This window comes from Polypterus senegalus, chromosome 2 (genome assembly GCF_016835505.1).
Source record: "Polypterus senegalus isolate Bchr_013 chromosome 2, ASM1683550v1, whole genome shotgun sequence".
In the NCBI taxonomy this organism is placed as follows: domain Eukaryota; kingdom Metazoa; phylum Chordata; class Cladistia; order Polypteriformes; family Polypteridae; genus Polypterus; species Polypterus senegalus.
Window position 1 is genome coordinate 75,218,588 of NC_053155.1, and position 13,853 is coordinate 75,232,440.

General features: G+C 37.5%; 1 protein-coding gene across 1 annotated transcript; it reads right to left on the bottom strand.

Moving 5' to 3' along the window:
- Window positions 1–148: 148 nt before the first annotated feature.
- Window positions 149–8,944, bottom strand: gjb8 (gap junction protein beta 8). Its single transcript, XM_039744004.1, has 2 exons — window positions 8,748–8,944; window positions 149–2,445 (listed from the first exon to the last, which is right to left on the bottom strand). Exon 2 carries the CDS (start codon window positions 2,425–2,427, stop codon window positions 1,627–1,629), a length of 801 nt encoding a protein of 266 aa, XP_039599938.1. The 5' UTR covers window positions 2,428–2,445; window positions 8,748–8,944; the 3' UTR covers window positions 149–1,626.
- Between the last annotated feature and the right edge of the window lie 4,909 nt (window positions 8,945–13,853).

Consider the following 13,853-nt stretch of genomic DNA (forward strand, 5'->3'; position numbering starts at 1 on the left):
ACGCCGCCCCCTGCTGGAGAAATAAAAATGTCAACTTTGTTCATTATTAGAGGAACTTCGCCTAACTTTCACAATAGGCACTTTGTTAAAAAAAATACTGAATGAAACAAAGTATTTTTTTAACTTAATGTCTCATTTTCATGAAATGTTCAACCACAAAAAAGCGAAAGTCAGACAGGAACAGTTAGTGGACACTAAAAAGTAGCAAAGCATTTAAAAATATTTCTTAAAATTACGATTTTTACACACTAAGGTTTAGAATCTTGTTTCTGATTTGCACTGCATAGTTAAAATAATTTTAAGTCTACATTCATCAAAAAATGTCGATCAATATAGATCTAGGGCTTCCCAAGTCTTCATGGAAGCTTTTGAACTTGTGCATAGTATTCACAAATATCATTCAAGGAAATGAGGATTCTACCCAAAGTTATTATTTGCCTGTAAAGTGATTAAATAACATAAATATATCTTAAATGAAACATAAATTATCAGCTTAAATATTATCTGCTGTAGGTACAGCTTTGTAACATTAGGAACACTTCTTGTCAGTAACTAATTATCTTTACGTCTTTGTCTACTTTTTGGAGTGTCAGTGCTCTGCCTTCAGTAAACCTGCTACTCCCATTAAAATAATCCTTCAAGCCAGGGAATCCCATGCTTCCTTTTAATGACCCTCCCTTAGCTTATCATTTTTGACTCAGACCAACATCTTTAATAAAGAACAATACCTGCCAGGGGCAGGCCTTCAGTTTACATTAAACAAAATGTGATTTATGTGTATTGTGTTATTTGCTCAAATGAATTAAATCTATTTCTGAAAGGAATATATGTGTTGAAATGTGTATGTACAGTAAACACTGATAATATATTTAAATATATTATAGTGCCGAGGAGTGCCCAAAAACTAAATAGGCAGTTTCTAGTATGAGATTTTAGTTATTGTTGTTAAATACTAAAAACTACAATAATATGGTAAATAAGCATGCATTATTAAAGTAAACACGTTTTGAAATTGGACCATTTTGTGCCTTATGGCTACAATAACAATCCCCTTTTACTAAACTTCTATATAAAGTGGGTATTACTGTACAAGTTGAGATCAGAAAGAAAATGAATGAACTAAACACTTTGATTTGTGGCAGGGATCCCCCTGGAGTGAATATAGACTTCCTATCTTAAGGTTAATAAGGATTGTGCAAAAAGAATCCTCTTAATCATTCTTTAAATTCATCTAGGCATTAAGACAGGACACTGACAGACATAGATGTGTAATACAATCCTCCTTCACTACATCGCACTAATATTGCACTAACTATACACCTTCAGTTTTGTTTTAAACTTGTAAACAGTGTCTTTAATGACTTTCATTATGGAAATATCACTTTTTCCTAAAAAACCTAAGCTGGAATAAATAACAGTATATGAGCTTGTAGATTTTGTTTCTAATACAAAACTTTGACTATTGATTTTTCATAGAACTGTCCACTTACAAGAATACTTCTAACAATATGAAAGCCATTAAATTCTATCATTTTTTAAAAACACATTCAGGCAGTGATGCATAGTAAAATATAATTTCCAAATTGTTCTAGAAAGTACAATTTCTCTTGTGACCTAATAGCAGTGCTATGCAAGCTTGTCCATGGAGCTGTCTTTGCTAGAAGAGGCCTCAGAAAGCAGCTGCTCGTTCTTCTTGTTCTGCAGGTGTTCCTTCCCTTTGGGCAGGTGGCTGGGGTGATAAGACCTTTGCTGCGAACGCCTGCAACAGCGTACTAGGGCTTTGACCACCAAATAGCACATTTCTGCCACATTGAGGACCATGCAGAGTGCAGAGGCACTAATCATGAAAATGGTAAACACGGTTTTCTCTGTGGGTCGTGAAATGAAGCAATCCACCACATTAGGACATGGCCATGCATCACACTTTACCAGGCGGGGCATCTGGAATCCACTGTACAACAAGTAAAAAACATAGATGAAAGCCCCTTCAAATGCCAGCCTGAAAAAGAGGCTTACAGTGTAAGTCCACCATAATGAGCCTGTAATTGGAAGCCTTTTTTTCTTGAGCATCTCTAGGTCCTCATCAGCCTTATCTCCCATAGTCTTAATGATGTCCTTCTTCTGTTCCTTCTTGCTGTGGGCCACATGCATAGCTACTAGGAGAGCCGGAGTAGACACAAAGATGAGCTGGAGGCACCACAGACGAATATGAGAGATGGGAAAGTAATGATCATAGCAGACATTCTTGCACCCTGGTTGTAAAGTGTTGCACGTGAAGTCCGACTGCTCATCCCCCCAGACGCTTTCAGCTGCTACCACCAGGATCATGATGCGAAAAATAAAGAGGACTGAGAGCCATATCTTCCCCAAGCTGGTTGAGTGTTTGTTTACACCCCCAAGCAAAGAGTACAGCTGTCCCCAACTCATCTTTTCTGGTCAGTGGATCTGTATGAACAAAAAACAATACGCCATTAGTCATTCTATATCTACACGTTGCATCTATTTATCATGTTCCTCATTGTATATAAAAAAAAAACGCTTTAAACTGTACATATGCACTCTTCAGACAAACAAACATCGTAAAACTCATTACACATTTACTACTTTCATACATAAATGTCTAGCAGTTGAAATTTTGTTTTTGGATAATGTCCCAAAAATTTCTCTACCAGGTAAGTTAACATTCTTTAGCAAATATGCATTGTTAACAAATACACAGCAGCTAAACAGAACCAAAAAAGACTGGATGTCATTTTCCAGAAAGATGTGGAGGTTCTCAATGGTTTTGCCATCATTTGGAGATCTGTTGCACTGAAGCAAATACAAAATGAAAAAGAAAATGTGCTTTTCTATTGTGGGGTCCAACAAGTCACAGTTCCTTTTACTGTATATCCAAGGCACACAATGGGGAGCATTAAGTTATTGTCCACTACCGCTACCATAACCAAATGGCTCCCTTGCTTCCTAATGAATATTTAATGCTGATGGGAAACACAATTAAGATCATTGTTACATTTTTACTATCAACCAGTTTCAGCCCTAATAGTAAGACAAGAAGTGTGCATTTGAACCATGGATGCTTTATGCACCATATTTAAATAGTCACTCAGTGGCACAGAGACAGGAAAGGGAAAACAGGGAGAGGGTGCCGGGCAAATGTGTCCACTTATATAGATATTTATTACAACGAGAACTCCCTTGAAGCACAGCATAGACACATTAAAGTGACAAAAACACCCCCAAGAGGAACCTCGATCTCTGTTGCAAGACTGTTTGTGCTGAATGTTACATTTGTAGTAGCATTAAATATAATCACTGCCATTTTCATACATCAAAAAAAGAGTGTACATATCTGAAAGCAAAAATCGGGTTAACCTGGTTTGCTTAGGCCATTCGGCAATTTCTGATTAAGCGTCAGGCAATCTCTTCAGGCTCCCCTGTACTCAGTGAACAGCCACAATCAGCAACACCAGTTCAGCCACAGGGTGAGTGGGTAACAGCGAAATGGGAGTCTAAGAAGTCTCAGCAGAGCTGACTCTTTCAATCTCTGTTGCCTCTGGTGAGAGTTTTTCAACTTTAAAGGGGATTCAATTTTACTTGAGATCTACCATGTGCCAGGAGATCCTTTCAGCCCTAGCTCTAGTTTCAATAGAGCCCAATGGCTAAAGTCCTTTGGACTCAGAAGACATAGCAGCCTCATCTGCTGCACCCAAAATAAAGCCACAAACAGCAATTCTGAAAGTTAACAGTTAATACCTTTGTGAGCATTTTTAAAAAATTATAGGATGTACACTTTTAAATATTACAGTTTTCAATTTCTAGTTATCATTTTTATCATGTGTATCTTACATTTATTTGTATTTTGTGTTTACTTTTTCACTAATTTAAATTTACTTTATTCTATTATTATCGTTCGGGACGGCATGGTGGCGCTGCTGCCAGGGTTTGCCTGCATGGAGCTTGTATGTTCTCCCCATTTCTGTATGGCTTCCTCTGGGTGCTCCAGTTGTCCTAAGGCATGCAGGTTAGGTGAATTGCCGGTGCTACATTGCTTCTAGTTGGTTTTTGTTGTGTTTGTAGTCGCCCTGCAATGGACTGATACTCTGTCCAGGGTTTGTTTGTGCAAGCTGGGATAGGCTCCAGCGACCCTGGTCTGGATTAAGCAGTTTAGAAAATGACATCTTATTATTGTTTTTCTATATTCTATATACACGAATTTATTGTAGTGTTTTAGATAGATAGATAGATAGATAGATAGATAGATAGATAGATAGATAGATAGATAGATAGATAGATAGGTTAGAAATGTATTTGTCCCTGGGGAATGGGGGTTTTATTGATATGAACTGAATTAAATTGTAGTTGTGTTTATTAAATTCTCTGTGTTGATCTTATTCATTTAGACTTTGTGCTAAAATAATGTAATAAATTCTACCATGTTGAGACTTGGGGGAGACCGAAATAGAGGGCCTCATTGAGTTCTTTTTTTTTTGCCCTCGGAGTGCCTAGAATTCCCTCTGCCTTCACTATACTTTTTTGGGTTGGTTTAGTTCTCTGCAATATATACTTATTATGCAAAATAATGCTACAAGAAACATGGACCACAGGCAAAGTCTGGGTTGATGACAGCACTAAATACATTATGATAACATCAATCAGTAGCAAGAAAGTGGATTGTCGAACAGCAGCAGTGTGAGAGAGAGTTAGAAAACTGCAATTAGAAAATAAATAGCAAAAAAAAGCAATTTGGAGTTTTGGCAGACTTGCACCCAAAGCTGCTAGGATATGTTTTAGCAGCGTGATAATCCTAAATTGAAATAAACACATCTGCGAAATAATAAATATCCATCTTGATATGCACTCATGGCAAAAATCAAAGGCAGCAGATTGTGACAAAGTGAAAATGTATCTGAATCTGAAAAGCAGTATTTAAGGTGCAATTTCTGAAGGGCATAGAGCTGGAAATTCATTATATTCTATATCACAGTGTTTTTAATATGAAAAAATAAAATTATGTTTTTGAGTGGTGCTTTCAGGAAACAGAACACACAATAAAGTGGGGCTACCTCATTGAAGTCATCTATGTGCCTCGTTTGTGTTATTTTCAGCAGAAAAGCGAGTACTGAAATATATAATTTGCCCAGCTTCAGGCAAAAATGTCATTAAAATTAATAATGTGTAAAATGACTCTTCCTACAGTACATTTGAATGAGCGTACAACATACTTACCAATGGCAAATTCCAAAGGTTGGCGCTAAAGTCTAGTTTACTGTCACTGTATACATACTATTGACGTCTGCCTTGCTCTTTCATCTTTTTTTAAATGCAGTATTCCAAGGCCTTTACGAATCTACACGTTCCAGATTTACTGCCACCATGAGTATTACTTTACTGTCCGATTTTGGACTTAATCGATGGCGCCTTACATACGTAGTTTTTCCCAATTGCAGCTTCTTGTCGACTGTCTTTGCCAGCTCAGGTCATTCTACAACAGAACACTCTGCACTACCGGGATGCCTGCGGTTCAGGGGCCGGGTGCCCACGGGTCATTTCGAATTTGAGTACGGGTATGAACGAGTTTTCAAGCACTGGACGATCTTCTCGCTCACCGCTTGATGGTGTTTTGCACCCGGCGATGACTGGACAGGTTTCGAACACTTTGCAGTATTGGATTATGCAGATTCGTTAACATACCCGACAAAGATTGGCATTTTTATATTGCCACCTTTTTATAAATGCGCGTGTGGCCGCTAGATGGCGCCACATGACGCAGATGAATTGATTTGCTTATTCCTTGTCGCAGACAGTGTAATGCTTTCTGGTTAACGCCTATCCTGTACAGTCTGCTTTGTCCTGAACAGGGTCGTGTGGGTGTTAAAACAGTCCTGGATATCATCGGACGCAAGGCAAGAACAAGCCCTGGACAGGGCGCTAGTCCATCGCAGGGTTGTCCTGTGCATAGCTTTTATATTCATAGTTCAATAACTGGAAGGCAATGCACATTCGTATAAATCCTACTTTCTTAATCCTGTAGGCTAGAATACATTGAAATTAAAAAAGTCAATTGTACATAAAATATCGGCCCCGGCAGCTGAGTGCGTTTTCGACCCTCGGTTTTAGATATAACATTCCCAAATTCGATTTATCCAATTCAGGGTTAGATTAATTGATGTGTGGTTTTGTGACTCCATGTGTCCCTTTAATGGACTGGCTTCTCATCCTCGATAGAATGCTGTCTTGCACTCGATTCTGCCAGGATGAACCCCGACTCTGTGACTCCAAAATGAACGGGGCGCGTTCACATAATGCAGGTATGATGTATACTAGTTAGAGATGCAACGATCGTACAAAAGTCCTGCGAGTTTTTATGTATAGATATGAACTTTATCTTAAAGGACTGCAGTTTAAACGTGGGCACCACACGAATAATCCACGCTTTAGAGTTTAATAAATCCCGAGTTTGAAATACACATCCACACAAACGCGTTTTAAAGACACGAATTCGCAAATTTAAAAAATCACGTTACAGGTCAAATGTGATTAAAAGACGAGTCACGTGAGGAAGAAACGAAGTGGGCAATAAAGTGACTTTAAGTTAAATAGACTATATTATTCCAGAAGGAAACCGACTTTCAGCAGGCAACATTGCTCACTTAAAAAATGAATACACATTAGTATAATTACAACACACTGCCGGGATGTCATAATTCTAACAGTGATATGTAAAAAGACAGCATCAAGGCTGCATATATTCACAGAGTGCTGATAGCACTAAGATTAAAGATGTCATCTATTCCATTTAAGTGTTGGGACACTAAATAAGAAACTTCATGACAAGAACTGAAACTTGGAAAAAGAGGGTGCCTGCCGTTTGATAAAATCGGTCTTTCAACCTGCTTGTGAGATGCTAAAGAGCATTTTATTTTACAACGATTCAGAACCCAGCATATAAATATGCCGTAACAGACGTTTCAACAAAAGATGTATGGAAGAGTAATCCCCTGCAAAAATACATTATAGTCAAATACAAAGACAGTTTCGATGAAAGACTTGTAAAAGAATGACATTATAGTATTCTCTACTTACAAACAATTTAATTTCCTAACAAAATACAGCCCTTTCTGAATTTTTTTCGTTTACTTCACGTAAAAAGTATTTGTTCAATTTGTATTTAAAGTTCGAACACTTAGTTAAATGACTTAAAGGACCATTAAATAATAAAGAAATTGTATCCGGTCTCCGATCAGTTTTAAAATACAGACAAAACTTAGGAACGTCAAGTATGAAATATCAATTTGTATCTGTCAGAAATTGTCTTGAATAAGAGATTTTAAAGCCGTTATTTAAATTCCGAAAATCTGTAGTTTTATTGGACAAAGCGTATTCTTGTAAAATTGTTGAGATTACCTTGTAAATTACGTGACGGTCGGTATTGTCCAATCTATGATCGTTGATATATACAAGTTGCTATTATTTGATGCTTTGAATTGACTAGATATGAAACCAAGTTTACCGGATTGTAAACTACACAAGCCGCGCTGATAACCGTACAGTAGACTCATTGCCTTTTGACACCCTTTTATTAATGATAGCTATGGCCTTCATAAAATAATGACAGCTCTCTCAAAATAACGGGCTACCGATAAAGACCACGCCTTATCTTCTAGACGGGTATGCTTACATTTTATACGGTTAATTTGTTTAAAATCCAGAAAATCACGTGGCAGAACCCACCCAATCTGCCCCAATCCGACTGTAGTCGGAAGTGTTTAAATTGCGGCGCCTCCTGTCCATTTATCTCGTGGAAACCTCCCAAGATGCCTCAGCGAGCAATCCTCACGGAAGAGACGGTGCAAATTTAAAAATAAATGAACCCAATAGGTGTAATGGAGAAAATGATATTAAACATAAACTAAAATGTAATGCAAATTCTTTTAATTCTAGCAACATTACACTTTCAAACTCCCCTTTGTCCAATGATCGCAAGGTCTGGAGCCTATCTCAGCAGCGCTGGGCACAAAGTTAGAAATAAGTTGACATTGCACCAGCCTATTGTAAATCCCGCACACACATACTGGCAATGTTTAGATTTGCTGGGTCACCTAAGCATTCTGTGCAGACACGGGGATAACATGCGACCTCCACAAGACTGAGCGCGGGATCCAGAAGACGCACCACTGGCTTAAACACGTTTTAAACTAAGTAGGCAATGAACCATATCGAGTCACAAGAAAAAAAAATCTAGTAGTAAATAAGAGACACGCCGTCCATTTCATTGGGAAGCCTAAATCGGTTAGCTGGCAGTGTGTTTTTGTTATGGGCCCTTGCCCAGTCCATTGTTGTGACCTGCTTCATACAGAGACGTAAGTTTTATTAATCTGTTTACAAGAAGGTGTCATTTTTATAATGCTATAACGTTTTACATGCAATGTGAAGTGAAAAATACTAATACGCTTTGTGAATCTTCTGTGGTTAAACAATGACATCCATTATGAGAGCCCGCTTAGTATACTTTATAGTTTTAGGACTGTGCCTATCGAACGCATGACAACGATTTTCTGATTGCCACAAAAAAAGAAGAGAAATCAAAAGCGCATTCCTTATTGCAGGACAATGCAAACATATGAACGACCCTTTCAATTACTGAATCTGATTCAGAAGCAGTGTACCCCGAATAGTTTGTAGATACGGCCTTTGAAACGAATACCCGGTTTCTTTTTGAGCCTGTGATCCCCAACCCCCCTTACCTTAAATTTAACTCTTGTCTTTTAGGAGGCGTTTAGTAAAGTGATCTTCCCATTCCTCGATCACACGCTCGCCTCTCAGAGTCCGTCCATATTATCCAAGACGTAGTCTATAAGCAAGTCGGACTTTATACTTTACGAGTACGAAGTTTCCAACTTCAAGAAAGTTTGCGACTCTTTGATTCGGGCTTGCACCTGCCCTTTAGTCCCTGTACCTGCTGTGACGCATTTGAAGGGCGGAGCCAAGATCTTGACGAAATGATGAATCAACAAAATCGGCGGGGCGGGAGGTTGGTGCAGCTCTGGTGGGATTATTAGGTCTTCAACGGATTTTCGCGTTAATCTGTTAGTGAAGACAGACTTTACTGACTAGAATACGCATCAATGCAGTGCTGACTACAGAAAGCTTCGCCACGTGCACGGCAATTTAACATTCCATTCAGTGAAGTTAGTCAATTAAAATGCAACTGAAAATGACAAGAAAAGCTGAACGCTTCAGTGCAGTTTGTTCAGATTCAGCTTGACTGGTACATGTTACTAACGAAAGGGTAGAGAGCTCTTGACAGCCTGGCTATAAAGGGACGTTAATTTATATATATATGGCAATTATTATATAAACATTAGACTTGTTAATGAAATATTATACGCAGTTCATATGGAATATTTATGCAGAGGTCAGAAGACGTTATGGTTTTAAAGAAAGTACTAGTTTATGATTTTTTTATACTTCTGTTTCATTTTTCATTTTTCAAGGGAAAATAATTTCTTTCTACTCATCCATTATTATTATTATTATTATTATTATTATTATTATTATTATTATTATAGAGTAATGCGCAGGAGTCTTTATCAAAAGATCAAGATCCTTCCATTATCCAACCCACTATATCCTAAATACAGGGTCACGGGGGTCTGCCGGAGCCAATCCCAGCCAGCACAGGGCGCAAGGCAGGAAACAAACTCCAAGCAGGGCGCCAGCCCACCGCAGAAAGATCAATATTGCATACGTATATTAGAATATGTTCAGGGAAACGCAAAGTAATTAGGCAACAGAGAACAAAATTCGAGGTTATAGGGCACAAAAAAGTTGTATCGCAGTAAGATAAATTAGTAAAATGTTAAAACAACAGTTAGGTGTTATTTAAAGGCTTACGGCATATTTTAGTTCAGAGAACAAAATATAATTGAAAAGCACAAATGCAACATTAAAATGAATTATGGTAAACTATAGTTAATATTATGGAATATCTGTATTTTATTAGAAAGTATCTTTTAATCAGTGATAATTAAAATAAGGTTAATGTTGACAGAGTGATAGTTAACAAAAAGACAAGAAAGTGTAACTATTCAGTATTTATTAGACTAAGCAAGACTAATCTGGATGTAATTCAGATTGCAAAATAGTGTATTTGTTCTTTAACTTACTCATGTATGAACTTGTCCCTATTTTTATCATTCCTGAAGTTAAAACTCTTACATAATATTTCAGTGAATGTTCAAATGGGCGGTTTATTAGGAATATCAATGAAGGTACTCAGTCCGGCACCTAACGTTTAATATTTTGCTGAGCACGTTGTCGTCAGGACCACAATAAAAGTAAGAATTATTTCATGCTCAAAAATGAAACTTGTCTTATCGACAGTTTTGCGAATCTGACTGTATTAGAATCACCGAAAATCTTTTGCAATGTTTAGATTGCTTGCTACTTTACATATGGCATTGCAAAACTTCTTGTGATGGGGCATTTTGTTTCAAAACATTATATTTGTACCAGAAACAAACAAACAAACAAACAAACAAACAAAAAATAAATAAATAAATAGGTTATACAAAGAATGTCAGGCCGCTGTTTCTCTGCATTGAAACACCTACCGCGGTTTGAGGTCCATATTTGAAGTGTTCGAACATATCGATCAAGTTAAAAGAGAATATCAACGAGTCACTTATAATTTATTTATAATATTTTATTCTCCATATTTACATTTTAGTATCATTAACATTTATTTATTTACAGCCCTTTGGCGGGTTTCGAATTGCCGCTGCAGCGTGTCTCCGTTTTGCGGTTACTAAACTGCTTCCGTACTTAACGGATCGAACTAAGGGAAGTGCCATTTGTCTAACGAATTGCCGCTAATGTTTATGACAATGTGGCAACAGCGCAGTGTATCGTTAATACTAATCGAAATTTTGTGTGCCTGCAGTTTCTGATCCCTGCGATGGACTGAAGTCCAGTCCAGTGTAGCTTCATGTATTGTTCGGATTTGACAATTATAGTAGTTCAACCAAAGCCCTTAGCTACTTTTTCTTGCATATCTGACTCAGCTTTTGTAATGGCTGTAAAGGGTATGGAGATTTTATATTTATTTATTTATTTATTTATTTTTAGTTCATAATGTTGAGTCAATGATTTTGTGAAGGCTTGTTTGTGCTCTCATCATATACATGCAGGACCCAAATTGGATTAAACGGATTTGAGAGTGTTAGATTATGTGATGGACAGGTTGACACACGAGATTAGACAGGAGTCCCCGTGGACTATGATGTTTGCTGGTGACTTTGTGATCTGTAGCGATAGTAGGGAGCAGGTTGAGGAGAGGAATGAAGGTCAGTAGGACCACTGCGACAGAATACATGTGTGTAAATGAGAGGGATGTCAGTGGAATGGTGATGATGCAGGTAGTAGAGTTGGTGAAGGTGGATGAGTTTAAATACTTGGGATCAACAGTACAGAGTAATGGGGATTGTGGAAGAGAGATTAAAAAGAGAGGGCAGCTAGAGTGGGGAAGAGTGTCAGGAGTGATTTGTGACAGACGGGTATCAGCAAGAGTGAAAGGGAAGTTCTATGGTAGTGAGACCAGCTATGTTATATGGGTTGGAGAGGGTGGCACTGACCAGAAAGCAGGAGACACAGCTGGAGGTGACAGACTTAAAGATGCTAAGATTTGCATTGGGTGTGACAAGGATGAACAGGACTAGAAATGAGTACATTAGAGGGTCAGCTCAAGTTGGACGGTTGGGAGACAAAGTCAGAGAGGCGAGATTGCGTTGGTTTGGACATGTGCAGAGGAGAGATGCTGGGTATATTGGGAGAAGGACGCTAAGGATAGAGCTGCCAGGGAAGAGGAAAAGAGGAAGACCTAAGCAAAGGTTTATGGATGTGGTGAGAGAGGACATGCAGGTGATGGGTGTAACAGAACAAGATTCAGAGGACAGAAAAATATGGAAGAAGATGATCCGCTGTGGTAACCCCTAACGGGAGCAGCCAAAAGAAGAAGACGATTATGTTTTTAGAGTTCCTTGGGCTCTGCCATATTTTAGGTGTAAACAAATTCTGGGAATCAAGCCCTATGCCCTATCAGGAGAACTGACTGGTTAACCTCAAAAAATGCCAGAATTGAGTACTATGACATGATTTTTTTAAATGTCGTCATCCATTTTAATGAAGAAGGACTATAAAGTAAGCTAGCCATTCAAAATGCCAAGTAGGGACATTCCGTTTATTCCTTGTGGATTTAGTTTGCAAGAGTGAAAATGTCTATAAGAAGACACTGAACCTTCAGTTTAGACAACTAAGAACAAAAACACTGGGAAGCCCTGGTAAAAACTGAAGTGACCTTGTCTCAGAATGACCAGTTAATTAAGGTCCTTTACACTGTCGCTGTTTATTGTGTAATCACTCTGACCCTGCACTAAGTTGAACTGATGTTGTGTGCATTGAAGAAACAAATATGTTGCTAGGTTGAATATATTTTAAATTGATGGTGTTATTTAAAAAGGGTATGTGTAACCAACACAATACCAAATACATTCCTTAAATAAAACTGATATCATTTGAAATCATAACCAATATGCAGTAGTTATTCCTTGAATGTGGATATCCTTCGTATACTACACCATACTATACAGTTATCCATGCCTGTTTAATCCTGAACAGGGTCATGGGGGGCTGAAGCCAATCCCAGTAAGCATTAGATGCAAGGCAGGAACAAGCCCTTGGACAGCACACCAGTCCAATTAAGGTTATTATTCATATATTATTGTTAAAAACCAGCATTTTGTCATCTTTTATTAAAATGTCTCTGTACATTATTATTTTTAAAACAGTGAGACTATTGTCTTTGTTAAAATGTACTTATACTATATTTACTCAGTATCTTCAGACTAACTAATACTCCTTTATCCTCCTGTAATTAGTGCTTGACTCAAGTAACAGAAGAGTAAAAATAATTCTAAATAATTTGTGTTTCATACTTACTCATAAGTTAAACAATAACCTTGTCTAAGGACACTGTAGTAAGGCAGTTAATTACTGAGTATTTACAATGTAGGTGCCATATACTGTTAAAAAGAACACCTAATACAACACTGGTAGAAAAAAATGTTCATTTTTATTTTGTTTGTCCATGGTTTTATGTATAAAGTGGGATGGCAGCGTATGATAAGGCGTACATATAATGGAATAATACGCATATTTACAATTGCTACAAAATGCCTGACAATATTGTAATGCACTTCAATGTAGTTCTGTACATCATTTAACTTTCAAATAAAAAGCGACATCACCTTCCTCAGTCACTTGATAATAGTTCACTGAAAGAAAATGGTTAAAAAGAATGAGCTGTCTCTTTAATGTGGAGCGATTGAATTTCTTGTGAAGGAGGAAATCCCTGCAGCTGACATTTACGTGTGATTTCGACATGCATATGAAGGTGTTTGTGCTGGTGTTAGATGATGAGTTAAGTTCTTTTAGGAATAGACATTGCTGAGCAGCCTCTCGGTAATCTCTTGTAAATTGCCTCTACCAAGAGCAACAAAAAAAAAAGTAATCAATGTACTCATTTGAGTGAACTGATGTGTGGCAGTCAGAGACATGGGGTTGGTTATCTGGGCAGCAGTGCTTTGCTGTTTATGGCTGAAAGGGAATTGTTGACCTTCCAGATTGGTGGCAAAAATGCACTGATCATACATCAATTGAAGTTCATAATTAATATGCTTAACATTTTGGTAATGCCCATATATATATATATATATATATATATATATATATATATATATATATATATATATATATATATATCCATCCATCCATTCATCCATTTTCCAACCCGT

Bases quoted from the DNA above. Each gene is read 5' to 3' on its own strand.
- gjb8 (XM_039744004.1), bottom strand. From the start codon at position 2,427: ATGAGTTGGGGACAGCTGTACTCTTTGCTTGGGGGTGTAAACAAACAC.